Consider the following 27,937-nt stretch of genomic DNA (forward strand, 5'->3'; position numbering starts at 1 on the left):
CTGGGCAGTTGCAATTCCTGTAATCACCACCACCAAACACTTTAAGGAGAAAGCTGTGGAATGTGGCTGGCACTCAGAGTGATCTTGCAGAGACCACTTCTTGCAGTTTTCCTCTTCAGTACCATTTTCCATTGCTTCTGAACATTAAGAAAAGCCAGATGAATTTTTGTATACCTTGAGGAACACCATTTTTGGATGCTAGATGGATTGCCCTTTGAGTGATTTGGAGGTTTCTTTGCATTGAGGCAATACTTCTGGATAGTGCGTCACAGGTTTGACAGCATAGGAAGATGAAGGCCTTTGTTAGTCAGTAGCATTCAGGTGAGAAAGGTGAGGTTGCTTACGTTCTTTTGATGTTTTTCAGTACAAGTACAAAGAAGCTCATGAGAAGCAGAAAGGCCACTACATTGGGTGCAAGACTGCCCAGGAGGATCCCAAGCTGTCATTGGCTGCACGTGCCATGTTGCTGCAGAACGACCGCCTTTACAGGAAGGGATACCACGATTCAAAGACCCAGGTCCACCTGCCTGTTGATGCGTTGTCAGTGCAGGCAGCCAAGGAGTGCCAGGCGCTGGTCAGCGATATTGACTACCGCCACTACCTGCACCAGTGGACCTGTCTGCCTGACCAGAATGATGTGATCCACGCCAGGAAAGCCTATGACCTACAGAGTGATGTGAGTGGTGAAAATCCTTCTGTCAAGTGTGTGGGCAACGTTTGTGACAGTGCCAATATCCTGTCAAGGATGTGTTTGTGAAGAAGTGGTCAGTCCTGGTAGGGTTTATTGAATTTGTGTGGATGAGCCCGCATATTAAATTATGGCTACTTGTGCTGCTGTGCAAAGCAACCAAAAGCCATGAGTAGGAAGGGATTGGTTTCCTGCAGTCTCAGCGCTGACTGTTGATGTGTGACTGTTGGAGAAGAAGCTTGGGGAAAGCCTTGTGCTTGGGGAAGCTCTGTGCACTTAGAGTTGTCTCTGCATTGGGGTAACCCATGGTTTATTTGTAGAACGTGTACAAGTCGGACCTGGAGTGGTTGCGAGGCATTGGCTGGCTGACAGAAGGTTCTGTGGATGTGGTTAAAGCCAAGAAAGCCCAGGAAATCCTGAACGACAGGCTGTACCGCACACGTCCGGATGAGTTGAAGTTCACCAGCATAACTGACGCGCCAGATGTCGTGCAGGCCAAGATCAATGCTTTGCAGCTCAGTGATGTAAGCTCACCTTTTGCTTACCTTTCGTCTGTGCAATGACATTTCTGAGTGGCAGAGACTGCAGTTTCTATCGTGGGAACATTTAATTTGAAACCAATGTGAACCAACATTACCAAAGAATTCCCATGAGTGTGTTTTTTCCCCCCAGTGTTCATACCCCAGTGAAAAATCATTATGCTTCCTTTCTCCTTAGCATCTGTACCGTGAGGCCTGGGATAAAGATAAGACGCAGGTGTCTGTCCCTTCTGATACTCCTGTAATGCTGCAATCCAAAGTCAATGCTCTGAACATCAGCAACGTAAGAACCCACAACGATATGTGTGCGAAGTGTTATGAACTTAATGCTGTGCCTACTTAGAGTCTTAGAGTTTTTGGCCTGACCTCTTTTAGATTTTGCCCTAAAGAGTGGCAGCTACTAACACTGTTCTCCATTGTTGTTTTATCATAAACCATAGACTGTGTCTAAGAGCTGTCTAGGCAGAGTGTATTTTTAATGAACGAGTGTGCACTGATAGTGTACATGCTGGTCCTTAAGCAAGAAGGATCTTGATCTAGAATTGGTGACAAATTGGCAAATATTTTCCATGGGGTTGTTGAAGGAGCCTACATACTCATCAGGCCTGGGATGTTTTGCAGATTTGTGTTGATTCACCCACTATTTTTATGGAACTAACCCTGGAGATCCTGTAAAACTGGAAGCAATTTCCCATTTTGCATTTTCAGCAGGAATTAATTGGCAGGGAATTTTTGCCTAGAAACTGCATTCACTCCCAGACATTCCTGATGTCATAAAATCACAGAATCATTAAGGATGGAAAAGTCCTCCAAGCTCATCTGGTCCAACCACTGCCCTACCACCAATGTCACCCACTAAACTGTGTCCCCAGGCACCATGTCCAATCTTTCCTTGAACGCCCTCTGGGACAGTGATGCCACCACCTCCCTGGGCAGCCCGTCCCAGTTCCTTACTGTTCGTTCTGAGATGAAATACCTCCTTCTTTCTAACCTGAACTTCCCCTGGTGCTACTTGAGGCTGTTCCCTCTAGTGCTATTGTTAGTTTTCTCTGAGAACAGACTGACACTCAGCTCCCCACAGCTTCCTTTCAGGCAGCTGCAGAGTACAATAAGGTCTCCCCTGAACCTCCTCTACCCCAGATTAAGAAGTCCCAGTTCTCTCAGCTGCTCCTCATAAGACTTGTGTTCCAGACCCTTCAAAAGCGTTGTAGCCATTCCCTGAACACATTTCAGGGCCTCGATGTCAAACATATGTAAAATACTTTTCAGAAGTACCCAGTAAGATTGCCAAACTGCTCAGGAGCACCCAAGCAGTTAGGCACAAGAGAGGTAGTTATTAAGAAAGTCCTTGCTATCAATCAGTCTTGGCTGGAATTAACATAAGTGTTTAATTTTCTTTGCAGAAACATTATCAGAAGGCCTGGGATGAGGCCAAGGCAAAAAGCTATGACATAAGAGCTGATGCCATTCCCATCAAACACGCCAAGGCTTCCAGAGACATCGCTAGTGAGGTACCATCTTCTTTTTATGTGGTTGCTGTGTCTTGTCTCTTCCTGCATCCTGCTTGGCTGAACTGGGTGAATGTTTCTAGCATTTCAGCTAGAAGCAGAGTAGGGTTTTATGCCCCTGTGTTATTTTAAACCCCTTTCTGAGTGCTTTTCTTCTACAGCTTGAGGCTGCCTGTTGGTAAATGCTCTGCACGTAGGATGCCATGTGATAGGTTTGTGAGATTGCGAGGAGGGCTACAAAGCAAAGTGTTAACATCCAGACACCAAGAAACAATTTAAAACTGCTTTTGGCAGTGGCCACAGATGTGGCTGGTGCTGGGTACTTGCAATTCCTGTAATCACCACCACCAAACACTTTAAGGAGAAAGCTGTGGAATGCAGCAGGCATTCAGAGCGGTCTTACAAAGGAAGACAGGTTACCTCTGCAGTACCATTTTCCATTGCTTCTGAGCATTAAGAATAGCCAGATGAATTTTTGTATACATTGAGGAACACCGTTTTAGGACTCTTGAAGAATTGCCCTTTGAGTGGCCTGGAGCTTCGTCTTTACTGAGGCAATACCTCTGGGAATTTTGTCACAGGGTTGGCAGTTTAGGAAGATGAAGGTCTTTGTTTGTCAGTAGCATTCAGGTGAAAAGATGAGGTTGCTTACATGTGTTTCTTCTTTGTTTTTTTTTTTTGATGTTTCTCAGTACAAGTACAAAGAAGCCCACGAGAAGCAGAAAGGCCACTACATTGGGTGCAAGACAGCCCAGGAAGATCCCAAGCTGTCATTGGCTGCACGTGCCATGTTGCTGCAGAACGACCGCCTTTACAGGAAGGGATACCACGATTCAAAGACCCAGATCCACCTGCCCGTTGATGCATTGTCAGTGCAGGCAGCCAAGGAGTGCCAGGCGCTGGTCAGCGATATTGACTACCGCCACTACCTGCACCAGTGGACCTGTCTGCCTGACCAGAATGACGTGATCCACGCCAGGAAAGCCTACGACCTGCAGAGTGATGTGAGTGGCAATAACTGATGAAAATCTTTCAGTCAGGTGTGTGGGCAATGTTTGTGACTGTGCCAATATCCTGTCAAGGATGCGTTTGTGAAGAAGCGGTCAGTCCTGGTAGGGTTTATTGAATTTGTGTGGATGAGCCTACATGTTAAATGATGGCTACTTGTGCTGCTGTGCAAAGCAACCAAAAGCCATGAGTAGGAAGGGATTGGTTTCCTGCAGTCTCAGCGCTGACTGTTGATGTGTGACTGTTGGAGAAGAAGCTTGGGGAAAGCCTTGTGCTTGGGGAAGCTCTGTGCACTTAGAGTTGTCTCTGCATTGGGGTAACCCATGGTTTATTTGTAGAACGTGTACAAGTCGGACCTGGAGTGGTTGCGAGGCATTGGCTGGCTGACAGAAGGTTCCGTGGATGTGGTTAAAGCCAAGAAAGCCCAGGAAATCCTGAACGACAGGCTGTACCGCACACGTCCGGATGAGTTGAAGTTCACCAGCATAACTGACGCGCCAGATGTCGTGCAGGCCAAGATCAATGCTTTGCAGCTCAGTGATGTAAGCTCACCTTTTGCTTACCTTTCATTTGTGCAATGACATTTCTGAGTGGCAGAGACTGCAGTTTCTATCGTGAGAACGTTTAATTTGAAACCAATGTGAACCAACATTACCAAAGAATCCCTTGAGTGTGTTTTTCTCCCCAGTGTTCATACCCCAGTGAAATGTCATTATGCTTCCTTTCTCCTTAGCGTCTTTACCGTGAGGCCTGGGATAAAGATAAGACGCAGGTGTCCGTCCCTTCTGATACTCCTGTAATGCTGCAATCCAAAGTCAATGCTCTGAACATCAGCAACGTAAGAACCCACAACGATATGTGTGCGAAGTGTTATTAACTTAATGCTGTGCCTACTTAGAGTCTTAGAGTTTTTGGCCTGAGCTCTTTTAGATTTTGCCCTAATGTTTGGCATCCACTAACGCTGTTCTCTGGTGTGGTTGTATCATAAACCGTAGATAACATCTGGGCAGAATGTATCCTTAATGAAGGAACATGTACTGTTAACATACCAGATGTTCGTCAAGGATAAAGACCACAGGTTTTTATCTAGAATTGGTGTTATAATCTCTCACAGTCCGTGTGAATGTGAATGTGATGGAACTGCCTGTGTGGAACATTTCTGTACGTGCATTTTTTTCTAAACTCTTCAGATTCCTGAGGGTGGGACTCATGGAATTGCCTGCCTTACTTATTAGGCTGTGTGTTTGTGAGCAAAATTAAAAGTTCAGCATGTAATTATGCAGGACTTCTCCTTCCTTTGAGAAAAGCTTGCAAATATTTTCAATGAGGTCCTTGAAGGAACCTGCAGACTCATCAGTTCTGGGATGTTTTGCAGATTTGTGTTGATTCACCCCCTATTTTTATGGAACTAACCCTGGGGATCCTGTAAAACTGGAAGCAGTTTCCCATTTTGCATTTTCAGCAGGAAGTGGCTGAGAATTTTTGCTTAGAAACTGTGTTCATTCTAAGATGTTCTTGATGTCCATGTATGTAAAATATTGTTCAGAAGCTCCTGATGTGATTGGATTAGGAGCAAAATACTTCACAGGTTCCTTCAACAGACATTTCTCTTTCCTCTCTCTCCTCCTCCTTAACTCCCCCCCCCCCTTTCTTTTCTCACTTATGACTTGAATACTGTTTTTTCTGAATTTGTTGTGGTGTTAGCAGCAACAGCATTCAGTCTCTGATTTTCCACAGTCATCAGAGAACTACAAAGCATGATATTTACTCAGCTGTACTAAAGACTTCAAGTCCAGCTGTGCTGACCAAGCCTCTGTGGGCCAAGATGCCCATAAAGACAGAGCTGTCATGTTTTTGTGCTTGCTTGGGTGCCTTCAGACAGATGAAGGCAATTTAGTTTCTCTTCAGCCTTTTTAGATGTTAAAAGAGAAACTAAAGATAATAAGAAAGGTAAGGCTCGCTACCTACACTCACTTTCTTGGAAGTACCTAATGTGATTGACAAAGTACCCAGGAGCACCCAAGCAGTTAAGCACAAGAGAAGTAGTTATAAAGTCCTTGCTATCACTGAGTCTTGGCTGGAAATAACACAAGTGTTTAATCTTCTTTGCAGAAACATTATCAGAAGGCCTGGGATGAGGCCAAGGCAAAAAGCTATGACATAAGAGCTGATGCCATTCCCATCAAACACGCCAAGGCTTCCAGAGACATCGCTAGTGAGGTACCATATTCTCTTCAAGTGGTTGCTGTGTCTTGTCTCTTCCTGCATCCCGCTCAGCAGAGTTGGGTTAATAGTTCTAGCATATCAGCTAGAAGCGGTGTATGGTTTTGTGGCCCTCTGCTATTTTAAAGCTCGTTCTGTGTGCTTCTTCAGTGGCAGCAGATGTGGCTGCTGCTGGATACTTGCAGTACCTTTAATCACCACCACCATTTCTCTTTTTAAAGAGAAAGCTGTGGAATGTGGCTGGTGCTCAGAGTGTTATTGCAGAGACTACTTCTTGCAGGTTTCCTCTTCAGTACCATTTTCCATTGCTTCTGAGCATTAAGAAAAGATAAATGTATTTCTGTATACCTTGAGGAACACCATTTTGGGACACTTGAAGGATTGCCCTTTGAGTGGCCTGGAGCTGTGTCTTCACTGAGGCAATACCTCTGGGAAATGCGTCACAGGGTTGGCAGCTTAGGAAGATGAAGGCCTTTGTTTGTCAGTAGCATTCAGGTGAGAAAGGTGTGGTTGCTTACATTCTTTTGATGTTTTTCAGTACAAATATAAAGAAGCTCATGAGAAGCAGAAAGGCCACTACATTGGGTGCAAGACAGCCCAGGAAGATCCCAAGCTGTCGTTTGCTGCACGTGCCATGTTGCTGCAGAACGACCGCCTTTACAGGAAGGGATACCACGATTCAAAGACCCAGGTCCACCTGCCTGTTGATGCGTTGTCAGTGCAGGCAGCCAAGGAGTGCCAGACGTTGGTCAGCGATATCGACTACCGCCACTACCTGCACCAGTGGACCTGTCTGCCTGACCAGAATGACGTGATCCATGCCAGGAAAGCCTACGACCTGCAGAGTGATGTGCGTATTTGCAAAGAAGTGTTAGATACCAATGTTTTCATTTAGTGTATTTAAGTATTTTAATTGCATGATATTACACAGTCAGAAAGGTTTTATCTTTAGAGCTTTTCTCTGTTTTTTCGTTTTACCTCTACGAAGCATCTGTCTTCCTTTGATGGGTCTTATGAGATAAACAATGTTTGGTACTTCATAATCAGAAGCCTTCAATTACTTATGTTTATTTGAATCTACTTAGAAATTAATTTATTACCATGAAAACTATGTAGGATAGCAGCTAAGATGTTTTAATGGCTGATTTAAAAGCATGTGGAGACAGTGCAGCTGTTTTTCTGCTTGGCTCTACAGCTTATCAGTAAACAGACACTCTTCCTCTATTTCATTTGAGCTTCAGAGGTGAGATTCATGTTCTTGTGTAAGGATTTGCTCAATTAAAATGTAAATAATGTTGCCTGATATCATTTAAGGAGTTATTTTGGTTAGCACTACTTCCCAGTATCTTCATACTTTTTTTTTTTTTATCTCCTTTTTGTCAAATTTCCTGGAGGAATAAATATTTTGGAGAGAACGGGGTTATTCCTAATACTCCTGTTATCATCCATAACTGACATGCTGTTGAGTTGTTTCTCCTCTATTTAATTTCATAAGGTTTAGACCAAGCTGCTTAAGAAATGAACTTTTAAAAATCTGCTTCCCAGGCTTACTTATGATACTGAGTATCTCTCATGTACAAAACGGATTAATCTAGGTCTAGCTGACTGGGCATTTCCTAAAACATATCCTGCTTTGTATAGTTTAAAATATTGAAGACAGTCATTTTAAACAAGGCGTTTTATTTGATCTCTGACACAGGTTGTTTATAAGTCAGACCTAGAATGGCTCCGTGGAATTGGCTGGCTGCCTAATGACTCTCCAGATGTTAAGAGAGTGAAGAATGCCCAGGATCTCCTGAGTGATAACGTTTATCGCACACCTATTGAAAGCCTGAAGTACACCAGTATTGTTGATTCTCCAGACGTTGTTTTGGCTAAAGTGAATGCCGAACAAATCAGCATTGTATGTTACAACATTCTTAAGTCTTTCATTATTTTGAAGCTATAAACAGTTAAAGTGAAATCTCTCTGCTAAAATGTAAAATTGATCAGTGGTATTTTAAATTGCCTAATAGTTTTTGAGACATTTGTTTTTAGAGCTGATAATTCAGGAGAGGTTTATGGAATTTTATGTTACTGACAGGTGCAATTCTGTATTTAAAATATCATTAAAATCAACTATTTTAACAGCCAAAATACAAAGAAGCTTGGGAAAAGGACAAGACTATGATCCATGTTATGCCAGACACACCTGAAATCACTCTAGCCAAGACTAATGCTCTTAATTACAGCAAGGTATGTTTATCATTCTATTTTCTACATTTCAACAGAATAGTAAAATGTGAATTTTAACATTCTAAGATGCTACTTATAAAGTTGAAGATTAAGTAATGTATTTTTGAAGTCTGACCTTATACAGGGCTTTCAACATTCCCTTCTCCCTGCGGAGCATTTGGAAGTATTTAGACAGTTTAAAATAGATGCTTGTATATTTAGAAATGATTAATATAATGCACCATTGAGATAATACTGTGGTGTAATGGAAGAGAGACCAAGGCATATAATTTTTTTCTGAACTTTTACAAACACCCTTCTATGCTGTATAAGTTGCAACCCTAGTGTTACAGGCACTGGGCGTGTACTGAAAGGCAGTATTTACAGCAGTATTTATAGCGAGGAATAGAGGTAACACAAGAAAAATATCTCATGTTTCAGCAAGCAAATGGCAGTAGAGTATGTGTTTCTCTAATGACAAATGCTAGAATATTTAGCATATGTGTGACTTTGTGCTGTCTTTTCAGAAACTGTATAAAGAAGCCTGGGATGAAGTGAAGATGAGTTATGATTTGAGAGCAGATGCAATCCCAATCAAGGCAGCCAAAGCTTCTAGAGAAATTGCTAGTGATGTAAGTGCAAAAAGGGGCATCTAGCTTTTCACATGCTTTAAAAGCACATGCTCTAAGGGTCTTATGGGTGAAGTGGTGATTGGTGGCCATCTTGGCCATAGTGACCATGAAATAGATGAGTTTAAAATCTTTGGTGACAGGAGGAAAACTGCCACCAAAACTTCAACCCTGGATATGGAGAGAACAGACTTCAGGATGCACAGGGTACTAGTTAGCAAGGTCCCCTGAAAAGTAGCTTTTAAAGGTGTTGGGGTCTATCAGTGGCTGGTTACTTTTTAAGAACCACCTCTTAAGAGCACAGAAACAGGCAATTCCAAAATGCTAGAAGTCAGAAGGGTTGGGCAGAAGGTTGTCTTGGCTGAGCAGGGATCTTCTTGTAGACTTGGGCAGAAAAGGAAAGCATATGGCCACTGGAAGTAAGGTCAGGCGACATAGGAGGACTACAGAGATGCTGCATGCCATTGTGGGGAGAAAATTTGTGTGTCCAAAGCTCATTTAGAATGAAAGCTAGCCAGTACTGTGGGGGACAATAAAAAGGGTGTTTTAAAATATGTTAATTGCAAAAGAAGGACCAGAGATAACATTGGTCCATTACTTGATGAGGATGGTCACCTCACAAATAGGGACATAGACAAAGCAGAGACATTTAATGCCTCCTTCGCCTGTCTTCAACACTGATGTTGGGATCTGGGACCCCAGTTGCCTTGAGTTGGAGGACCTTGAGTGTGGTAAGGATAAACTCCCAGCCAACCCCAAACTTGTGCAGGATTTGCTGCTCCAGCTGGATGTATATAACTCTATGGGACCCGATGGGATTCACCCGAGGGTGCTCAGAGAGCTGGCTGATGGCATCGCGAGACCTCTCTCAATCATTTTTCAGTGGTCTTGCGAATCTGGAGAGGCCCAAGTCTACTGGAAGGGATTTGGCACAAAGAGAGTGGTTGGGCACTGGAACAGGCTCCCCAGGGAATTGGTCATGGCACCGAACCTGCTGGAGTTCAAGAAGTGTTTGGAGAATGCTCTCAGAAATATGGTTTAATTTTTGTGTGGTCCTGTGTGGCACCGGGACTTGAACCTGATGGCCCTTGTGGGTCCCTTCCAACTCAGGATATTCTATGACTCTGTGATTCTATTTCATTATAACTGTCACTAATGATGATTTTTGCTCTTTACCAAGTACAAATACAAACTGGATCATGAGAAGCAGAAAGGACATTATGTTGGAGTTCCAAATGCAAAAGCGGATACAAGAATGCAGTTTGCCCTTGGCATAGGAAAGGTGCAGAGTGAACTAGAATACAAGAAACACTTTGCCAAATGGAAGACACAGTGCCACCTGCCAGTAGATATGCTGTCTATCCAGTCAGCTAAACATGGCCAGTCCTTGGTCAGTGACATTGATTACCGTCATTACTTGCATCAATGGATCTGTCTTCCGGATCAGAATGATGTCATACATGCTAGGAAAGCCTACGATCTTCAAAGTGATGTGAGTTAACACAAAAAGCTTAGTCTTAAGTTGAATTTATTACCGTATTGTCTCTTCTTAGTCTGCTTCAGCTCTAACTGGGGTCAGTGGGAATCTTTGGCATTGCTCTTTATTTAGAATGCACACTGTATGCCGCTGTTATATACCACCAAGTTTGAAGTGTGCTAAATTCAGCTATAGTGCTGATGTTGGATTTACTGCTCTTCTTTTAACTGGTGGAAATGCCATTATTGATGAATTTTATGGGATTGTGCAGGGGGGAGTTGTGACTAACAGTAGGGACCTTATTTTGTTTTCCCAGGCAATTTACAAGTCTGATTTAGAATGGCTACGTGGAATTGGATGGTTGCCAAATGATTCAGTTGGAATAAACCATGTCAAATATGCTGGAGACCTCTTGAGTGAGGTAACAAAATAGTTTTCAGTACTAAGATTTTCTCAAGGATATCTGTATTATATGTATATTGATATCTATATGATATCTATATTATATGTATAAGTATTTTTAATGGTTAAATACATCAGTATTTCATTTATTATTATTATAGAAAATACAACTGGAGTATTACCAGAGTATTCATCATGTATGGAGAGTTTTCTTTCCATGTAAACTTTGTTTTCTTCTCCATATATTCAGAATTGATGTGTAAACTGTAATGTATTCCAGTATAATCTGATGGTAGTTTCATCTTTTCTCTTGTACAGAGAAAGTACCGTACAAAAGCTGAAACTCTTCCATTTACTCCGGTGGCAGACAGAGTTGATTATATCACAGCAAAGAACAGTGGGGAAATTCTTAGTGATGTAAGTTTGCTAAAAAGTTGTAAGGCTATTAACTTGGTCTGTGTATCTACACGCTAGTATATGATAAATAAATTTTAAAAATAGCAAAAGAATTTTGGACCCAACTGTGGGAATTCTGTGAATGTATGACATAAAGATGAACCAAGACTCATCTCCATCACTTAAGAGGAAAGAAGCTCCTCAAGCAGCACAACATCACTCCTAGGCATGCGAAAAGACGCTGCTAGCTCTGCTAGTCCCTTCCTTCTCTCAGTCTTGGGGGATTGGACTAGATGATCTGTCAAGGTCCCTTCCAATCCCTATCCATCCAGCCACATTAAAACAAGTTCTATTTATTTTTTTTTTTTTCTGAGAAGTTTTGTAATTTCTTGTATAACTTCCTTTTTTAAAAAAATATCAAATTGGATGTATATTTAATGTATCATGTTTAATAGCCTTGAATAATAATTTTTATACATAATTAGCATTATTTTATGCATGGAATAATGTTTTCCCAGTGTTGTGATGATGTTGTGAGGCACTCATTTCTTTCTCTGTTCCAGATAAAATACCACAAAGAGTGGAATGAGGCCAAGTCAAATTATACTCTGACAGATACACCACAGCTAGATATGGCTCGTGAGGCAGCCAGAATTCTTAATCAGGTACATGTTCTCTTCTTGATCATCTAAGAGTTTCTGCTCACGTTAATAATACTTTTGAGGAATTTAGAAAACTTGCCTTGTTAAGAACATCCTCAAGGAAGGATTCACTTCCCTTATGCTCTAACATTGGTTACATATATACAGTATTGACAGTGACTATAATCGTTTCAGATTTCTCCTCACTTCTATTTTCCACAGAATTTATACAAGGAAAGCTGGGAGAAAGAAAAAGCCACTGGTTATCTCTTACCTCCAGATACTGTGCAGATCTGTCATGCCAAACACTCAAGTGATGTCCAAAGTGAGGTAATACTATTATTATTTTTTTCATCACAAGTAAAAGCAAGTGTCTTGAGATTTAGCAATGTTAAAGAACTTGCAAATTAAAAAAAAAAGGAAATATAAGGCTTTGCATTAGCAATAACACCCAATAGACATTTTATGACCTGTGAAATTCACCGTCTTCTAAATAGTTAAGACATTTTTAATATTATGTTTTTTATGAATATCGGTGCTGAAAGGTAAGATTCTCCTTTCTGTATTTAGTTTCTCCACAAGCAGTCCTTTCAAAATCCACTATGTGGACTTCTGTATTTTATAAATCTTAAAGAATTGTAGAAATATTATGATTGTAATATGTAGCTGTGATTTCACTTTTTGGCATATTATGGTGGCTTCCTCCTGGAAAAGCTGTAAGATGATATGCACATAGCATTGTAAACTTTTGCATAGTTGTTGGTGAAACTGTTACACAACAGCATTTAACTACTGAAAATACATTTTATCAAAAATTTGAAGTAAATACCTTAAATAAAGATAAACTCTTCAGACAGTCTTAAATAATGCGTTACAAAAATATGTTATAAAACTGAGGCTAAAAGAATTTATTAGTAAATGCTTTCTAGCAAGGCTTTCCTCTTGTGTTGAAAATACTCCTTACTGAAGAATGGTAGTATATTAATCTAGAAAATTACATATTTTGACATGGAAATACTATATGAAGTCCTATTACTTTTTGTATTATAACATTTTTGTCTGGTCATGTACTGACAACCTAAGGCTGCAATTTACAATTCCCTGTCTTAATAACACAGTCTCATCTGTTCTTTGTATTGACAGAAATATAGCTGTTCTCATGTTAAAAAAAAGAGTAGATATAATCAGCGTTGGTATTTACATATTTCTTTCCTCTTCCATCAGCTTAAATACAAAGCTGACTATGTCAAACAAAGAGGTCACTATGTTGGAGTCGCCAATATGAGAGATGACCCGAAACTGGTGTGGTTTGAACATGCCGGCGAGATCCAAAATGACAGATTGTACAAATCAGATTATCACAAAACAAAGTCCAAAATACACATCCCTCCAGATATGGTGTCAGTTGTAGCAGCCAAGGAGTGTCAGACCTTGGTCAGTGATATTGACTACCGCCAATACCTGCACCAGTGGACATGCCACCCTGACCAGAATGACTGTATTCAGGCAAGGAAGGCCTATGATCTGCAAAGTGATGTAAGTCATTTTATATGCATACTGTATTCCACTTTGTTTGGCCTAAGGGCATTTTCCATATTATATAAGGCCGTATTCAATAATTTATTTTCTTTTTTGTAACTTTTTATGATGCAGAATATTTATAAATCCGATTTGGAATGGCTCCGTGGCTGTGGTTGGATTCCTCTGGATTCCGTAGAACATAAGAAAGTTAAGAATGCACAAGAACTGATAAATAAGGTAATAGAAAATGTTTTAGCAGCTATGTGGTTAGCTCTTCTTCCTCATGCAGTGTTTAAGAAAATATTTCATCTCTTTGCAGAGAGCATATACGAAAGAAGCCCTTGATAACTTCGCCAATTATACCAGTGTGGTTGATACTCCAGACATTGTCTTGGCAAAGATTAACTCTGTCAATCAGAGTGACGTATGTATTTTTTTTTCCATTGAAACTGTTATATTATTAGAATCAGTAGATGACTTACTTGCTTTTGCTAGACTGTACTCAGTTTAGCTGTATGTATGTATGTACGTGTGAGTGTGTGCATATGCATTCTTTATTAATAGACTTTTATTTGGGTAAATCATAGAATCATGGAATCATTCTTGGAAAAGACTGCTAAAACCATCAAATACAACCCTTAACCTAGTACTAAAGTATGCTACTAGGTTCTAAATCTAATTAAGTTATTTGGTAAGAATCTGTATGAGTGAACGACACTATATTGCTGTACAAAATAATTTTACATTTTTCTATAGAAGAATATAGGTTGTCCCTTATTTACAGTTTACATAGGTTTTCCTTATTGTAATTTAAAATTGAGTCCTGTTCTTGGTGAATAGCAGCTAGTTGTACAACGCTAGTGGAGTTCATGGTGTGGCTACTAACCTGTAATTGCTGATCAGTATGCTTAATTTTACTAGAATACTGTACATATTTTATGATGTGCCATACTGATAACATTTGCCTGTGTGCCATAATGGTTGGAGTATACTATACAGCATTACTGAAGATATGATAATGTAAAGGAAAATAAATGTCTACTTCTGATACATGGACCTGTTGGGATAATTTATTTCTACTGTGGAATTAACATAGTATTTCTTTCTTTTGTAGCTAAAATACAAAGAAACATTTAACCTTGAGAAAGGACAGTACATTGGATCTGATGATACTCCCGCACTGAACCATGCCAGAGACATGTCCTTACTCTACAGTGATGTAAGATTTGATAATTATCTAACTAAGGTTTAGTTTGTTTTGAAAGCAACAGAATATAGACTGGAGTTCAGAATATTGTTGAATTTTTGTTTCTGTTATTACTCTAGTAGATGGCACTGGGAATGCCATTTAATCTTTGTTTATCATTTTTTTCTGGTTTGGAGGATTAGATTAAGGATCATTTCTTTCCTCACTAAATTGTTCTTAAAGTGCTGCTATGGGGAGTTTGGAAGTAGTAGTAGCTGCATTTGTATGACAAAAACTCTCTATAATTCCATTTAATAATATCTTCCTAGACTAATGATAAAATTTGCATTTACTTTTTTATGAGAAGGTAAGTGCATGTGATTTACATTATTAAGCAGTTAGTTTTCAATAGTCTCACTAATTTTAGTTGGAAATGTCTATTTTTGAAAATTTAAGTGACTAATTCATATGAGTCAGGGTTTTATAATTTTGTCTCAATTTATTTAATATTTAACAAAATATGGTATATTAGAAAAATGGCATTAACACAATTAACGCTCTTATAATATGTAAGTATTATTTGGAGATTTTCATGATTTTGAACATGTATCTATAAAATTATCACTATCAATTCCATACTATACTTTTAAACAAGAGTTCATATTTACATTTTGCATATTTTTATTACTCTTCTGGATGGGAAATGTTGAATGCCAGATCACCATTTTAAGAAAGTGAATTTAATGAAGAAAACAGAGATCAGTTCAAATTTCCACTCCAATACTTTTCTGAGATGGAACACTTACTCTGATTGCTTTACACCAATTATATCTTCTAAAGGCACATTCTGCATTTACATTATTGGGATAAATCATGGAATAAGGAACTACTCTATAAAAGTAGTCATATTAATCATATTCCATGTGAGTAAAAATGGCAGGTTTGGGTCCATTGGAAAATATAATGGACTTTTTTTCAGAATTTGTATGTGTTTTGTTTGTCTAGAAACGTTATAAAAATGCTTGGGAAATCAGCAAGCCCATTGGGTATTCTTTGGATGAGAAATACATTCCACTTGTTGGAGCCAAGCATGCAAACTACATAAACAGCGAGGTTAGTGCGAATCTTCCATTCTTCTATCCCTTCCTTTTTTATTTCTCTATATCTCATTTAAATGAACTTTAAAATTTCTACAAAAATATTTTGCAGCTTAAATATAAGGAAATATATGAGAAACTGAAAGGACATTACCTGGCTGGGAAGGAGATTGGTGATTTCCCCAGCGTCGTTCATTCACTAGCATTCCAGAAAATAAGGAGCGCGGTAAGGAATTAGTCTTGCTGTAATAATTTCCATTTTCCTTATTTTAATGTAACTCTCATATTAAGTGTAAATAATGCCACACTAATTAACATCAGTAACAGTATTTTCAATATGCTTATGTTTCCGGAATGGTATTTTGTATATAGTGAATAGTTTAACTTGAAATGTTTTAAGAGATTAAGAAGGAATTTGTTTAGATATTAGATATGCCAGAATAGAAAATTTTTTTTTTTTTCTATTTCAATTTAAGAATCTGAACAGCAAGAAATAAATACTACATGTCTTGGGATACTTTTGTCTTAGGAAAAAAAAATTAAAATAGGAATTTAAGAACCGGGAAGGTAAATGTACGTTGGTGTTTTATTATCAACACTGCACATATAACATGTCATGCAGGGCATAAAGTTAATATAATCCCAAATATTCTGTCTTTATTTGAACAGGGAGATGTAACTAGATTAAAAACATATTTTTAATGTACATCTTTTTTATCTTGAGGTCTTGTTAATTTTCACACTCACTGTTAAGTCTGCAATTGAGGAAGATTGTTCGTGTCCTTCTAGCACCTCATCAGAATAAATGGTGATTAATGTCTAAATTAAGGTTTTGTCCTACTGAATCCCACGGGATTTTAGCCACTAAATCCAGAAAGCATGCCTGAGATTATTCTATTAGCTGTAGCCTATTGGGTTCAAAATTATACAGAAAAACACTGTATTCACTCTTCTCACCTTTTCCTCAATCTTTCCTTTTCAGTTGGCATATAGGAAGAATTATGAAGACACCAAAGCAAATGTCCATATTCCAAGTGACATGATGAATCATGTGCTAGCTAAGAAGTGCCAGTATATCCTTAGTGATCTTGAATACCGAACTTACTTCCATCAGTGGAATTGTTCACCTGAAGAAAATGATGTTATTCAAGCCAGAAGGGCCCAGGAAATTTTGAGTGATGTATGTATTTCACGTTTTGATTTGACATTTTTGTAACCTTTCATGCCATTTTTGAGGTACTTAAATATAAAATACTTTCATATATTTCTGTAGTATTTAAACATGAAATTAATAACCGCGTTCTTAGATTGCTTATTGGCATAGTACCAAAGATTGCATCTTTGCTATTTTCTTTGAAACATTTTAATGGTCTGGTTACTTATTACTAACTTGTAAGTTGGAAAAACTTAAAAGTTAAGATTTGCAAAACTTTCCCAAAATTTACCGGTTTGACTGGTTGAGATTGTGTAGGAAGCTTACTGTCTGGCACGTGCAGAGAAGGGATGTGGATGTACCGTGGTACAGGCAGAATGTTGCTGTGCTGCAGTGCTCAGCGTGCACTTTGCACAGGAGCCAGGACAGCATGAAGGACAGCATGCAGCCAGAAGCTTTTCCAGTCTCCTGGAACACTTCATTCTTTTGGGATTGTATCAGTGACTGGCACACTGTGACTAAGCGCCTGGCACACTGAAGCACAATATTTGAATTTCATATTACATAGTCAACAGTGTCTCAACTTAGGCCAAAAAACCTTCCCAATAAAATTTAATGAGGTTTTAATTGCCTGGCTTTTTAGTACGATGTAATTTGGCTTAGTTTCCCTTGCAAATGCTGTGCGTAAAGATCATTCAGGCAAACTGTGAGACGGGCTGGTATTGTCTGCTCACATTTAAACTTCCAAACAGATTATAATTTCTGAATGAGCCCTCATTGTTGTTCATTGACTTTGTACAGGTGGCAAATGGTGAATATAGAGAAGAAATACTAATGCCTTATTCAAGCAGAGAGCAAATTTCTTCCTAATTGATTAGGTATTTTTTTTTCCATGTAGGTGGTGTATAAAGATGACTTGAATTGGCTGAAGGGAATTGGATGCTACGTCTGGGATACTCCACAGATCCTGCATGCTAAAAAATCATATGACCTCCAGAGCCAAGTAAGCAAGTGTCCTGGTTTCAGTTAGCACAGAATTAATTTTCTTCCTAGTAGCTGGTGGAATGCTGTGTTTTGGCTTAGGATGAGAAGAGTGCTGATAACACCCCGATGCTTTAATTGTTGCAGAGCAGTGCTTATACTAAGCCAAGGACATCTCAGCCTTTTGCTCTGTCCTGCCAACGGGCAGGCTGGGGGTGCAGTAAGAGCTGGGAGGGGACAGACCCAGGACAGGTGACCCAAACTAGCCAAAGGGGTATTCCATACCATCTGACGTCATGCTAAACAATATATAGGGGTGGCTAGCTGGGGGGAGGGGGCCGGACTGCTCGGGGTTAGGCTGGGCATCGGTCAGCGAGTGGTGAGCAATTGCATTGTGCATCACTTGTTTGTACATACTATTATTACTTTCCTATTATCACCATTGTATTATTATTGTTATTATTTTTATTATTATTTTGTTATTATTATTTTCCTGTCTTATTAAACTGTCTTTATCTCAACTCACGGGCTTCACTTTCCATTTCTCTCCCCCGTCCCAGAGAGGGAGGGGGGAGGGTGAGCGAACGGCTGCGTGGTGTTTAGCTGCCAGCCGGGTTAAACCACGACAGCCTTTTTGGCGCCCAACGTGGGGCCCGAAAGGTTGAGATAACGGCAGATCTGACCAGAGTGTGTTAAACTAAAATTGGTGTAAGGATTAGACCTGCTTAATAGTCACTTGTCATGATGCTGATTGCTTTAATCTCAACTCTGCTGCGCCTGTTTTCCAAATTGAGTATTATAGTATATTATTTTCCGTATTTGCTCTCTGTCGTGTTGTTTATCCTCTCCGGGCCCTGGTTTCAGATCATTATGGTGCTGTGTGTTGTAGCAATGGCTTATGAGACGATAAGGTACCTGGTCATGACTCTAACTTGTTATTTGTATTCAGTAACATCGTCGACTCTGTACTTTGGAAACAGTATCTTGGAAACTGTTAGCAATTATACCTATTGTTTTTTTCCATTAGGGAGTCAATCTGTGGAGGGGAAAGGGGAGGATATTTTTCCTTACTTGCTTACTCTCCCTTTCTCCTTCACCACCCCTGTATCCTCCTGGGTCACTCTGCCTTCCTCCTTCACCACCCTCTTATCCCCTGAGCTTGTCACAATAGCTCTCCAAGATATTGAATATTTCTGGAATACTCAGAGTACCATAGTCTTGTTGTTCTGCCTCATGAATGCACTTCAGATTCTGCTTATAGTTAAACAACTACTTGGGAAGCTCTTCCGGAGATGTGCCCGGAGGCAGGATAGTTGTGGGTGGCAGGGAGTATGGGCGGATATGGGCAGGCATCTAGAGCAGTTGGCACCCCCAGTGTGTTGGAAATTCACCCCTGAACAATGGCAAAATCCTCAAAAACTGGCAGAATGCTTGAAAAAAAGGTGTCATGATTCTGGCAGTTCTAAAGTAACACAAATCATTGTAACGTGCTGGGGCCTGGCTCATGCCTATCGAGCTGCCATTGATACTGCTATCAACTTAGTGACAGACCCTGCGGCCACTCCAAGCCCTGTGACAGATCCAACGGCCACTGTGACCCCTACGGTGGACTCGGCAGCCGCTCCAGCTCCGGTTCCTGCAGCCGCTCCAGCTCCGGTTCCTGCAGCCGCTCCAGCTCCGGTTCCTGCAGCCGCTCCAGCTCCGGTTCCTGCAGCCGCTCCAGCTCCGGTTCCTGCAGCCGCTCCAGTCCCAGCTCCTGCAGCCGCTCCAGTCCCAGCTCCTGCAGCCGCTCCAGTCCCAGCTCCTGCAGCCGCTCCAGTCCCAGCTCCTGCAGCCGCTCCAGTCCCAGCTCCTGCAGCCGCTCCAGTCCCAGCTCCTGCAGCCGCTCCAGTCCCAGCTCCTGCAGCCGCTCCAGTCCCAGCTCCTGCAGCCGCTCCAGTCCCAGCTCCTGCAGCCGCTCCAGTCCCAGCTCCTGCAGCCGCTCCAGTTCCAGCTCCTGCAGCCGCCCCAGCTCCAGCTCCTGCAGCCGCCCCAGTTCCAGCTCCTGCAGCCGCTCCAGCTCCAGCTCCTGCAGCCGCTCCAGTCCCAGTTCCTGCAACTTCTCCAGTCCCAGCTCCTGAAGCTGCTCCAGTCCCAGCTCCTGCAGCCACTCCAGCTCCAGCTCCTGCAGCCGCTCCAGCTCCAGCTCCTGCAGCCGCTCCAGCTCCAGCTCCTACTGCTGCTCCAGTCCCAGCTCCTGCAACTGCTCCAGCTCCGGCAGCCGCTCCAGCTCCTGTGGCCGTGTCAGAGAAACGAGCTGTAGCAGTGCAAGTTGACCCTGCAGAGGGTATTCCAATCCCTGTAACGGGGTCAGAGAAACGAGCTGTAGCAGTGCAAGCTGCCCCTGCAGAGGGCATTCCAACCCCTGTGGCAGACCCTGTAACAAAGTCAGAGAAACGAGCAGTAGCAGTGCAAGCTGCCCCTGTAGAGAAGGTGAAAATATGGTACAGAAATTCAAGTCGTTTAGAACGCAGAGAGTCTTCTGCCAATCCAGGTAAGGCTTCTGCCAAAACTAAGTATAGAGATGACGAAGATGATGACGACGCTGGGCCATCAAGGATTCAGGAGGAGGAAGATGAGGATGCCGAAAGAGCAACAGTAACTACCCGAAGCCTAAACGAGCGCGAGCTACGAGATGTGCGAAAAGATTTTGGTCGCTGTATAGGTGAGCAGCTTGTCACCTGGCTGCTCCGGTGCTGGGACTCTGGAGCCAATTGTGTGGAATTAGACGGCAGGGAAGCCAGACGGTTGGGATCCCTTGCTCGAGACGCCGGCATTGACAAAGCAATTGCAGATGGAGCACGACCCACCAGCCTCTGGAGGCGTCTCCTCTCAGCTGTGAGGGAAAGGTATCCCTTCAAGGAAGATATTTTATGTGTACCAGGCAAGTGGACCACTATGGAGAAGGGAATCCAGTACCTGAGGGAATTAGCCGTACGGGAAGTGATTTATGAGGATCCAGACCAGACACAAACATCCAAAGATCCAGATGCAGTCAAGTGTACACGACCCATGTGGCGGAAGTTTGTACGGAGTGCACCATCATCATATGCCAGCTCATTGGCAGTAATGGCCTGGAAAGAGGATGAGGAACCCACAGTGGATGAAGCGGCTAAACAACTCCGGCAGTACGAAGAAAGTCTCTCCTCTTCCTTACAGGCCTGCGTCTCAGCTGTGGAGAAACTTTCTGAAAAGGTTCACCAACTTGAAGAGAATCTATTGTCCTCCCCACCTGAACCAACCAGTGTCCACCGACCAAAAGAGAACACCTGGGAGAAAACACTTTCTGAAAAGTTTCACCAACTTGAAGAGAGATTATTCTCCTCCGCACCTGTACAAAGCAGTGTCTCAGCTATCAGGGGTAGGCGTTCACCCACACAAGGAAGACGATATAGTGGGTACTCACCCCGTGCCACCCTGTGGTTTTACTTACGAGACCATGGAGAGGACATGAGGAAATGGGATGGAAAATCTACCGCGACCCTAGAGGCACGGGTACGTGAGTTGCAAAAGAAAACAATCAGGAAAAAAGGATTCTCCGAAAAGTTTGCTGCTCCAACTTCCAGCAGACAATCCTTCAAACACAGAAACGAAGAAGATTCTGACCAGGATTAGGGGGGCCCTGCCTCCAGCCAGGGGGAGGAAAGGGACAATCGAGTTTATTGGACTGTGTGGATTCGATGGCCTGGCACATCACGCGCACAGAAGTATAAGGCTTTAGTAGACACCGGTGCACAATGTACTATAATGCCATCGAGCTATAAAGGACCAGAGCCCATCTATATTTGTGGAGTGACAGGAGGATCTCAGCAGTTGACTGTATTGGAGGCTGAAGTAAGTCTGACTGGGAATGAGTGGGAAAAGCACCGCATTGTGACTGGCCCGGATGCTCCATGTATCCTTGGCATAGACTATCTTAGAAGAGGATATTGCAAGGACCCAAAAGGGTTCCGGTGGGCTTTTGGTATAGCTGCCTTAGAGACAGAGGGCATTAAACAATTATCTACCTTGCCTGGTCTCTCAGAGGACCCCTCTGTTGTGGGGTTGCTGAGGGTCGAAGAACAGCAAGTGCCAATTGCTACCACAACTGTGCACCGGCGGCAATATCGCACTAACCGAGACTCCCTGATTCCCATCCATAAGCTAATTCGTCAATTGGAGAGCCAAGGAGTGATCAGCAAGACCCATTCACCTTTCAATAGCCCCATATGGCCAGTGCGAAAGTCTAATGGCGAGTGGAGACTAACAGTGGACTATCGTGGCCTGAACGAAGTCACGCCACCACTGAGTGCGGCAGTGCCGGACATGCTGGAACTTCAGTATGAACTTGAATCGAGGGCAGCCAAGTGGTACGCCACAATTGATATCGCTAATGCATTTTTCTCCATCCCTCTAGCAGCAGAGTGCAGGCCACAATTTGCCTTCACTTGGAGGGGAGTCCAATATACTTGGAATAGGCTGCCCCAGGGGTGGAAACACAGCCCTACCATTTGCCATGGGCTGATCCAGTCTGCGCTAGAGCAGGGGGAAGCTCCTGAACACCTGCAGTACATCGATGACATTATTGTGTGGGGTGACACAGCAGAGGAAGTTTTCGAGAAAGGGAAGAAAATAGTCCAAATCCTTCTGAAAGCCGGTTTTGCCATAAAACAGAATAAAGTCAAAGGACCTGCACGAGAGATCCAGTTTTTAGGAATAAAATGGCAAGATGGACGTCGTCAAATCCCAATGGATGTGATCAACAAAATAACAGCTATGTCTCCACCAACTAACAAAAAAGAAACACAGACTTTCCTAGGTGTTGTGGGGTTTTGGAGAATGCACATCCCAAATTACAGTCTGATTGTAAACCCGCTCTACCAAGTAACCCGTAAGAAGAATGAGTTTGAATGGGGCCCTGAACAACGACAAGCCTTTGAACAAATCAAGCAGGAAATAGTCCATGCAGTAGCCCTTGGGCCAGTTCGAACAGGACCAGATGTAAAGAATGTGCTCTACACTGCAGCCGGGGAGAACGGCCCCACCTGGAGCCTCTGGCAGAAAGAACCTGGGGAAACTCGAGGTCGGCCCCTGGGGTTTTGGAGTCGGGGATACAGAGGATCTGAGGCCCGCTATACTCCAACTGAAAAGGAGATATTGGCAGCATATGAAGGAGTTCGATCTGCTTCGGAGGTGGTCGGTACTGAAGCGCAGCTCCTCCTAGCACCCCGATTGCCGGTACTAGGCTGGATGTTCAAGGGAAGGGTCCCCTCTACGCATCATGCAACTGATGCTACATGGAGCAAGTGGGTTGCACTGATTACTCAGCGGGCTCGAATAGGAAACCCCAGTCGCCCAGGAATATTGGAAGTGATCATGGACTGGCCAGAAGGCAAATACTTTGGGATATCATCAGAGGAGGAGGTGGGTCGTGCTGAAGAAGCCCCACTGTACAACCAGTTGCCAGAGAATGAAAAGAAATATGCCCTGTTCACTGATGGGTCCTGTCGTATTGTGGGGAAGCATCGGAGATGGAAGGCTGCTGTATGGAGTCCTACGCGACGAGTTGCAGAAGCTGCTGAGGGAGAAGGTGAATCGAGTCAGTTTGCAGAAGTGAAAGCCATTCAGCTGGCTTTAGACATTGCTGAACGAGAAAAATGGCCAGTTCTCTATCTCTACACCGATTCATGGATGGTAGCAAATGCCCTGTGGGGATGGTTACAGCAATGGAAGCAAAACAACTGGCAGCGTAGGGGCAAACCCATCTGGGCTGCTGCATTGTGGCAAGATATTGCTGCTCGGGTAGAGAACCTGGCTGTGAAAGTACGCCACGTAGATGCTCATGTGCCCAAGAATCGGGCTACTGAAGAACATCAAAACAACCAGCAGGTGGATCAGGCTGCTAAGATTGAAGTAGCTCAGGTGGACTTGGATTGGCAGCATAAAGGTGAATTATTTATAGCCCGATGGGCCCATGACACCTCAGGCCATCAAGGTAGAGACGCAACATACAGATGGGCTCGTGATCGAGGGGTGGACTTGACCATGGACGCTATAGCACAGGTTATTCATGACTGTGAAACATGTGCTGCAATCAAGCAAGCCAAACGGTCAAAGCCTCTTTGGTATGGAGGACGATGGCTGAAATATAAATATGGAGAGGCCTGGCAGATTGATTACATCACACTCCCTCAAACTCGCAATGGCAAGCGCCACGTACTTACAATGGTGGAAGCAACCACCGGATGGCTGGAAACATATCCTGTGCCTCATGCCACCGCCCGGAACACCATCCTGGGCCTTGAAAAGCAAGTCCTATGGCGACATGGCACCCCAGAAAGAATAGAATCAGACAATGGGACTCACTTCCGAAACAACCTTATAGACACTTGGGCCAAAGAACATGGTATTGAATGGGTGTATCACATCCCCTATCATGCACCAGCCTCCGGGAAAGTTGAACGATACAATGGCCTGTTAAAGACTACCTTGAAAGCAATGGGCGCTGGGACGTTCAAAAACTGGGATACGCATTTAGCAAAGGCCACCTGGTTAGTCAATACTAGGGGATCTACCAACCGAGCTGGACCTGCCCAATCAAACCTGTTACGTACTGTAGATGGGGATAAAGTTCCTGTAGTGCATGTAAAAAATATGCTGGGTAAAACAGTCTGGGCTACTCCTGCCTCAGGAAAAGGCAAACCTATTCGTGGAATTGTTTTCGCTCAGGGACCTGGATACACTTGGTGGGTGATGCAAAAGAACGGAGAGGTCCGGTGTGTACCTCAAGGAGATTTAATACTGGGTGAGAATAGCCCATGAACTGAATTGTACCATGTTAAATAGTATATTATACTGTATGTTATCACTACCATGATTACTATAGGTGACTAATTAGAATGTATGGAAAAGAGTGTAACCTGAGCATGACATAAATGGTATGGAATAAGGGGTGGATAGATGTCCTGGTTTCAGTTAGCACAGAATTAATTTTCTTCCTAGTAGCTGGTGGAATGCTGTGTTTTGGCTTAGGATGAGAAGAGTGCTGATAACACCCCGATGCTTTAATTGTTGCAGAGCAGTGCTTATACTAAGCCAAGGACATCTCAGCCTTTTGCTCTGTCCTGCCAACGGGCAGGCTGGGGGTGCAGTAAGAGCTGGGAGGGGACAGACCCAGGACAGGTGACCCAAACTAGCCAAAGGGGTATTCCATACCATCTGACGTCATGCTAAACAATATATAGGGGTGGCTAGCTGGGGGGAGGGGGCCGGACTGCTCGGGGTTAGGCTGGGCATCGGTCAGCGAGTGGTGAGCAATTGCATTGTGCATCACTTGTTTGTACATACTATTATTACTTTCCTATTATCACCATTGTATTATTATTGTTATTATTTTTATTATTATTTTGTTATTATTATTTTCCTGTCTTATTAAACTGTCTTTATCTCAACTCACGGGCTTCACTTTCCATTTCTCTCCCCCGTCCCAGAGAGGGAGGGGGGAGGGTGAGCGAACGGCTGCGTGGTGTTTAGCTGCCAGCCGGGTTAAACCACGACAGCAAGTTTTCCTCAAACAAGTAAATATATATAATAAACCTTTTTTTCCATTTACTATTCACTGTGACTGACACCTGTCCTAGTCCAAAGCAGAATGAAGTAATTCCTACTAAATCAGAAATATTTTTTCTAATTATTATAATACAGTCTTGCAGTTTAGTCTGTGGAAGCACAATAATTTTTATTACTGGAGGAGCAGGAAAACTAGGAGAATGGAAGAACTGCAGAGCTGAGTTTTTTTAACAGTGAGAAGATAACACTTTGCCTTTCTGTGTACAGGTCTGTCACAAGACAACTTAGTTAAGATATTTATGTTGGGAGAACAGCCTGTTGCCTTGCTGATTGTTTTCTTAGCCTACTATGTGCTGTACATGATAAGCAATTTTCATTATTAGTTCATACTTGCTGTATTTCTATATAGAGGTATTTCTTCTGTATGGCTTGTCACTTTTAAGTTGGTTATAATAGGACTGTAATCCTGGGTTTCAGTTGTCCAGAACTGATTTTAAAGGAAGCTGGCAGGGAACTTAGTTTCAGAATTATTATTATTATTTTTTTCTGTTTCCTCAGATAAAATACACAGCTGCAGGAAAAGAAAATTTCCAGAACTTTGGTGTTGTTACAGATACACCAGTTTACGTGACTGCAGTGCAAAGTGGCATAAATGCCAGTGATGTGAGTCTCCCACTTTGTCTGCTGAAGCTTTTCCTCTCACTCCTGAGAACTGAAACAAGTTCACTAAATCTGTCTTCCTATCTTCCTGTAGGTGAAATACAAAGAAGATTACCATAAAACTAAGGACAAGTATACAACTGTGACTGAAACAGTGGATTCTGAAAGAGTTCAAAATTTGAAACATCTTTTTAGCAATGTAAGCGTTTCTACATTTTTTTTTTCTCTTGAGGTGCTGATCTGTGGGATTTTGTTTTATTTTGCTTGTTCACTCTGGTTGAAGATAAGCTTCCAAAGTCAAGTGACAGCCCTCTGTGTTGTTTGAGTATGGAGAAGGTAACTGCATTTCAGGCAGAGGGCATATTTTACATCTGTAGTTCTAGTTTTGTCAAAATACCTGCATTAATAAATGGATTCCCTGAAGAAAACTGCACCTGAACCAAATAAAGTCGTTTTATGTGAATGGACAAGACTAGTTGGAAAGCATTTTGTCAACTTTTATGTGTGCTATCAAGATTAAACTACCATACTAGTTTATTTCATGTTAAGTAATAGTTAAAGTGTATAAGTAAAAACAGAAAGGATATATTACTGGACATCAGTTATTTCCCAGAAGTTTTTTACTCACAGAGACTTTCTATTTCCCCACAGAATCTTTACAAGGAAGCCTGGGACAAAGTGAAAGCTACTAGCTATATAATGCCTTCTGATGCTGTATCCTTAGCACGTGCAAAAGAACTGAAGCATAATGCTAGTTATGTAAGTGAATAAAATACTTTGATTTTTTATTCAGATCATCAGCTCTAGTAATGAAATCTTTCGTGTCATGCATATGCTGTAGTTATCAAAGCTTTTTAAAATTATGTTAGAATCACAGAATCTTCTGTTTTCAGTTTAGATATAATATGTATTTGTAGAGAATCACTTTTATGTGATGATAATTCGGGTAACAGTCCTTTGCTGCTTCTTTTCATTGAAATAAATGTTGCATTTTACAGTAATAGAAACAGCTTGAAAATTCCTGATTTGCTCTTTTTTATACTAAATTGCACAAGCATTCAGGTCAGAAAAACACCAAATGTTATATAAGTCTTTAAGTGATGTTTCACTGAGTATAAAAGAACATAATCTGACCCTTTGCTGAACAGTGGCTAATGAGAGATCACTGTCTTCATGGATATCTTTAAAAGAAGGAGATGGAACAATAACTAAATTGTTTATTGCATCTTTTTATTTAAAAGTCTTCTAGACAGATGACATTACTTTTACAAAGAGAATTACAATGTGCATTCTTTGCAGCTGAAAATGAAATAGAAAACCAAGATCCTGCTTCAAATACTTCCTTTTCTTTTCAGACTCAACTAAGTAATTTGCTTACTGATGAATTTGGTTCCAAAAATATAGTTGTCTCATTGGAGTCTATTTGTTGTCTTTCTTTGTATCTGCTTAGGTAAAATACCGAGAAGAATACGACAAGTTTAAAGCACTGTACACGATACCTAGAGGTGTTGAGGATGATCCCAATACAGCAAGGTGTCTTAGAGTTGGAAAACTTAATATTGATGTAAGTGTTGTATTCTGATGTGTATTTTTCTGATAAAACCATACTTATTTCAGAAGAGGCTACTCAGAGAATCCATGTGATATCATATTTCAATATGCAATGTTCAGTATTTGCTAAATACAATAATACACCTACAAATACACCTTTTCAAGCTTCTGCGTCAACCATTAATTTGTCTGCAGTACTAAACCTTCAGTGCAATATATGTTTATGTATAAAACAGGGCACCACCTAGTCTACCTCCTTTTAACACAAGTACAATGAAAATTTGACAAATCAGATATTATCACTTGTGTTAATTACTATGATAGGCTGGAAGGTTCCTTACCTGCAAATTTTTAAAGCAGGCAAGATAGACATTTCAATCATAGCCAAAGTGATTGCTTTCCAACTAACATTTTGTGAAAATATCACTAACTTTGCCTAGAATTTATCATCAGTTAATGTTTCAGGCTATTTGTCA

At 41.8% G+C, this 27,937-nt stretch overlaps 1 protein-coding gene across 50 annotated transcripts in view; it reads left to right on the plus strand.

Moving 5' to 3' along the window:
• Nucleotides 1–27,937, plus strand: part of NEB (nebulin) — a 126,520-nt gene that overhangs the window by 52,149 nt on the left and 46,434 nt on the right. For 47 of the 50 annotated variants that reach the window (XM_068686938.1, XM_068686941.1, XM_068686943.1 and 44 more), the window contains 29 exons: nucleotides 365–676; nucleotides 1,009–1,212; nucleotides 1,406–1,510; nucleotides 2,631–2,738; nucleotides 3,428–3,739; nucleotides 4,082–4,285; nucleotides 4,477–4,581; nucleotides 5,856–5,963; nucleotides 6,505–6,816; nucleotides 7,666–7,869; nucleotides 8,097–8,201; nucleotides 8,708–8,812; nucleotides 9,990–10,301; nucleotides 10,603–10,707; nucleotides 11,007–11,105; nucleotides 11,648–11,749; nucleotides 11,948–12,055; nucleotides 12,950–13,261; nucleotides 13,379–13,483; nucleotides 13,566–13,670; nucleotides 14,361–14,465; nucleotides 15,438–15,545; nucleotides 15,642–15,755; nucleotides 16,512–16,709; nucleotides 17,581–17,685; nucleotides 25,809–25,913; nucleotides 26,005–26,109; nucleotides 26,562–26,669; nucleotides 27,361–27,474. In XM_068686938.1, the coding sequence (XP_068543039.1) occupies nucleotides 365–676; nucleotides 1,009–1,212; nucleotides 1,406–1,510; nucleotides 2,631–2,738; nucleotides 3,428–3,739; nucleotides 4,082–4,285; nucleotides 4,477–4,581; nucleotides 5,856–5,963; nucleotides 6,505–6,816; nucleotides 7,666–7,869; nucleotides 8,097–8,201; nucleotides 8,708–8,812; nucleotides 9,990–10,301; nucleotides 10,603–10,707; nucleotides 11,007–11,105; nucleotides 11,648–11,749; nucleotides 11,948–12,055; nucleotides 12,950–13,261; nucleotides 13,379–13,483; nucleotides 13,566–13,670; nucleotides 14,361–14,465; nucleotides 15,438–15,545; nucleotides 15,642–15,755; nucleotides 16,512–16,709; nucleotides 17,581–17,685; nucleotides 25,809–25,913; nucleotides 26,005–26,109; nucleotides 26,562–26,669; nucleotides 27,361–27,474 (4,494 nt within the window). The remainder of the gene's footprint in view (nucleotides 1–364; nucleotides 677–1,008; nucleotides 1,213–1,405; nucleotides 1,511–2,630; nucleotides 2,739–3,427; nucleotides 3,740–4,081; nucleotides 4,286–4,476; nucleotides 4,582–5,855; nucleotides 5,964–6,504; nucleotides 6,817–7,665; nucleotides 7,870–8,096; nucleotides 8,202–8,707; nucleotides 8,813–9,989; nucleotides 10,302–10,602; nucleotides 10,708–11,006; nucleotides 11,106–11,647; nucleotides 11,750–11,947; nucleotides 12,056–12,949; nucleotides 13,262–13,378; nucleotides 13,484–13,565; nucleotides 13,671–14,360; nucleotides 14,466–15,437; nucleotides 15,546–15,641; nucleotides 15,756–16,511; nucleotides 16,710–17,580; nucleotides 17,686–25,808; nucleotides 25,914–26,004; nucleotides 26,110–26,561; nucleotides 26,670–27,360; nucleotides 27,475–27,937) is intronic. The other 3 variants (XM_068686971.1, XM_068686990.1, XM_068686987.1) reach the window with 2 other exon arrangements.

The sequence above is a fragment of the Anas acuta genome, chromosome 6, assembly GCF_963932015.1.
Source record: "Anas acuta chromosome 6, bAnaAcu1.1, whole genome shotgun sequence".
Classification (NCBI taxonomy): Eukaryota; Metazoa; Chordata; class Aves; order Anseriformes; family Anatidae; genus Anas; species Anas acuta.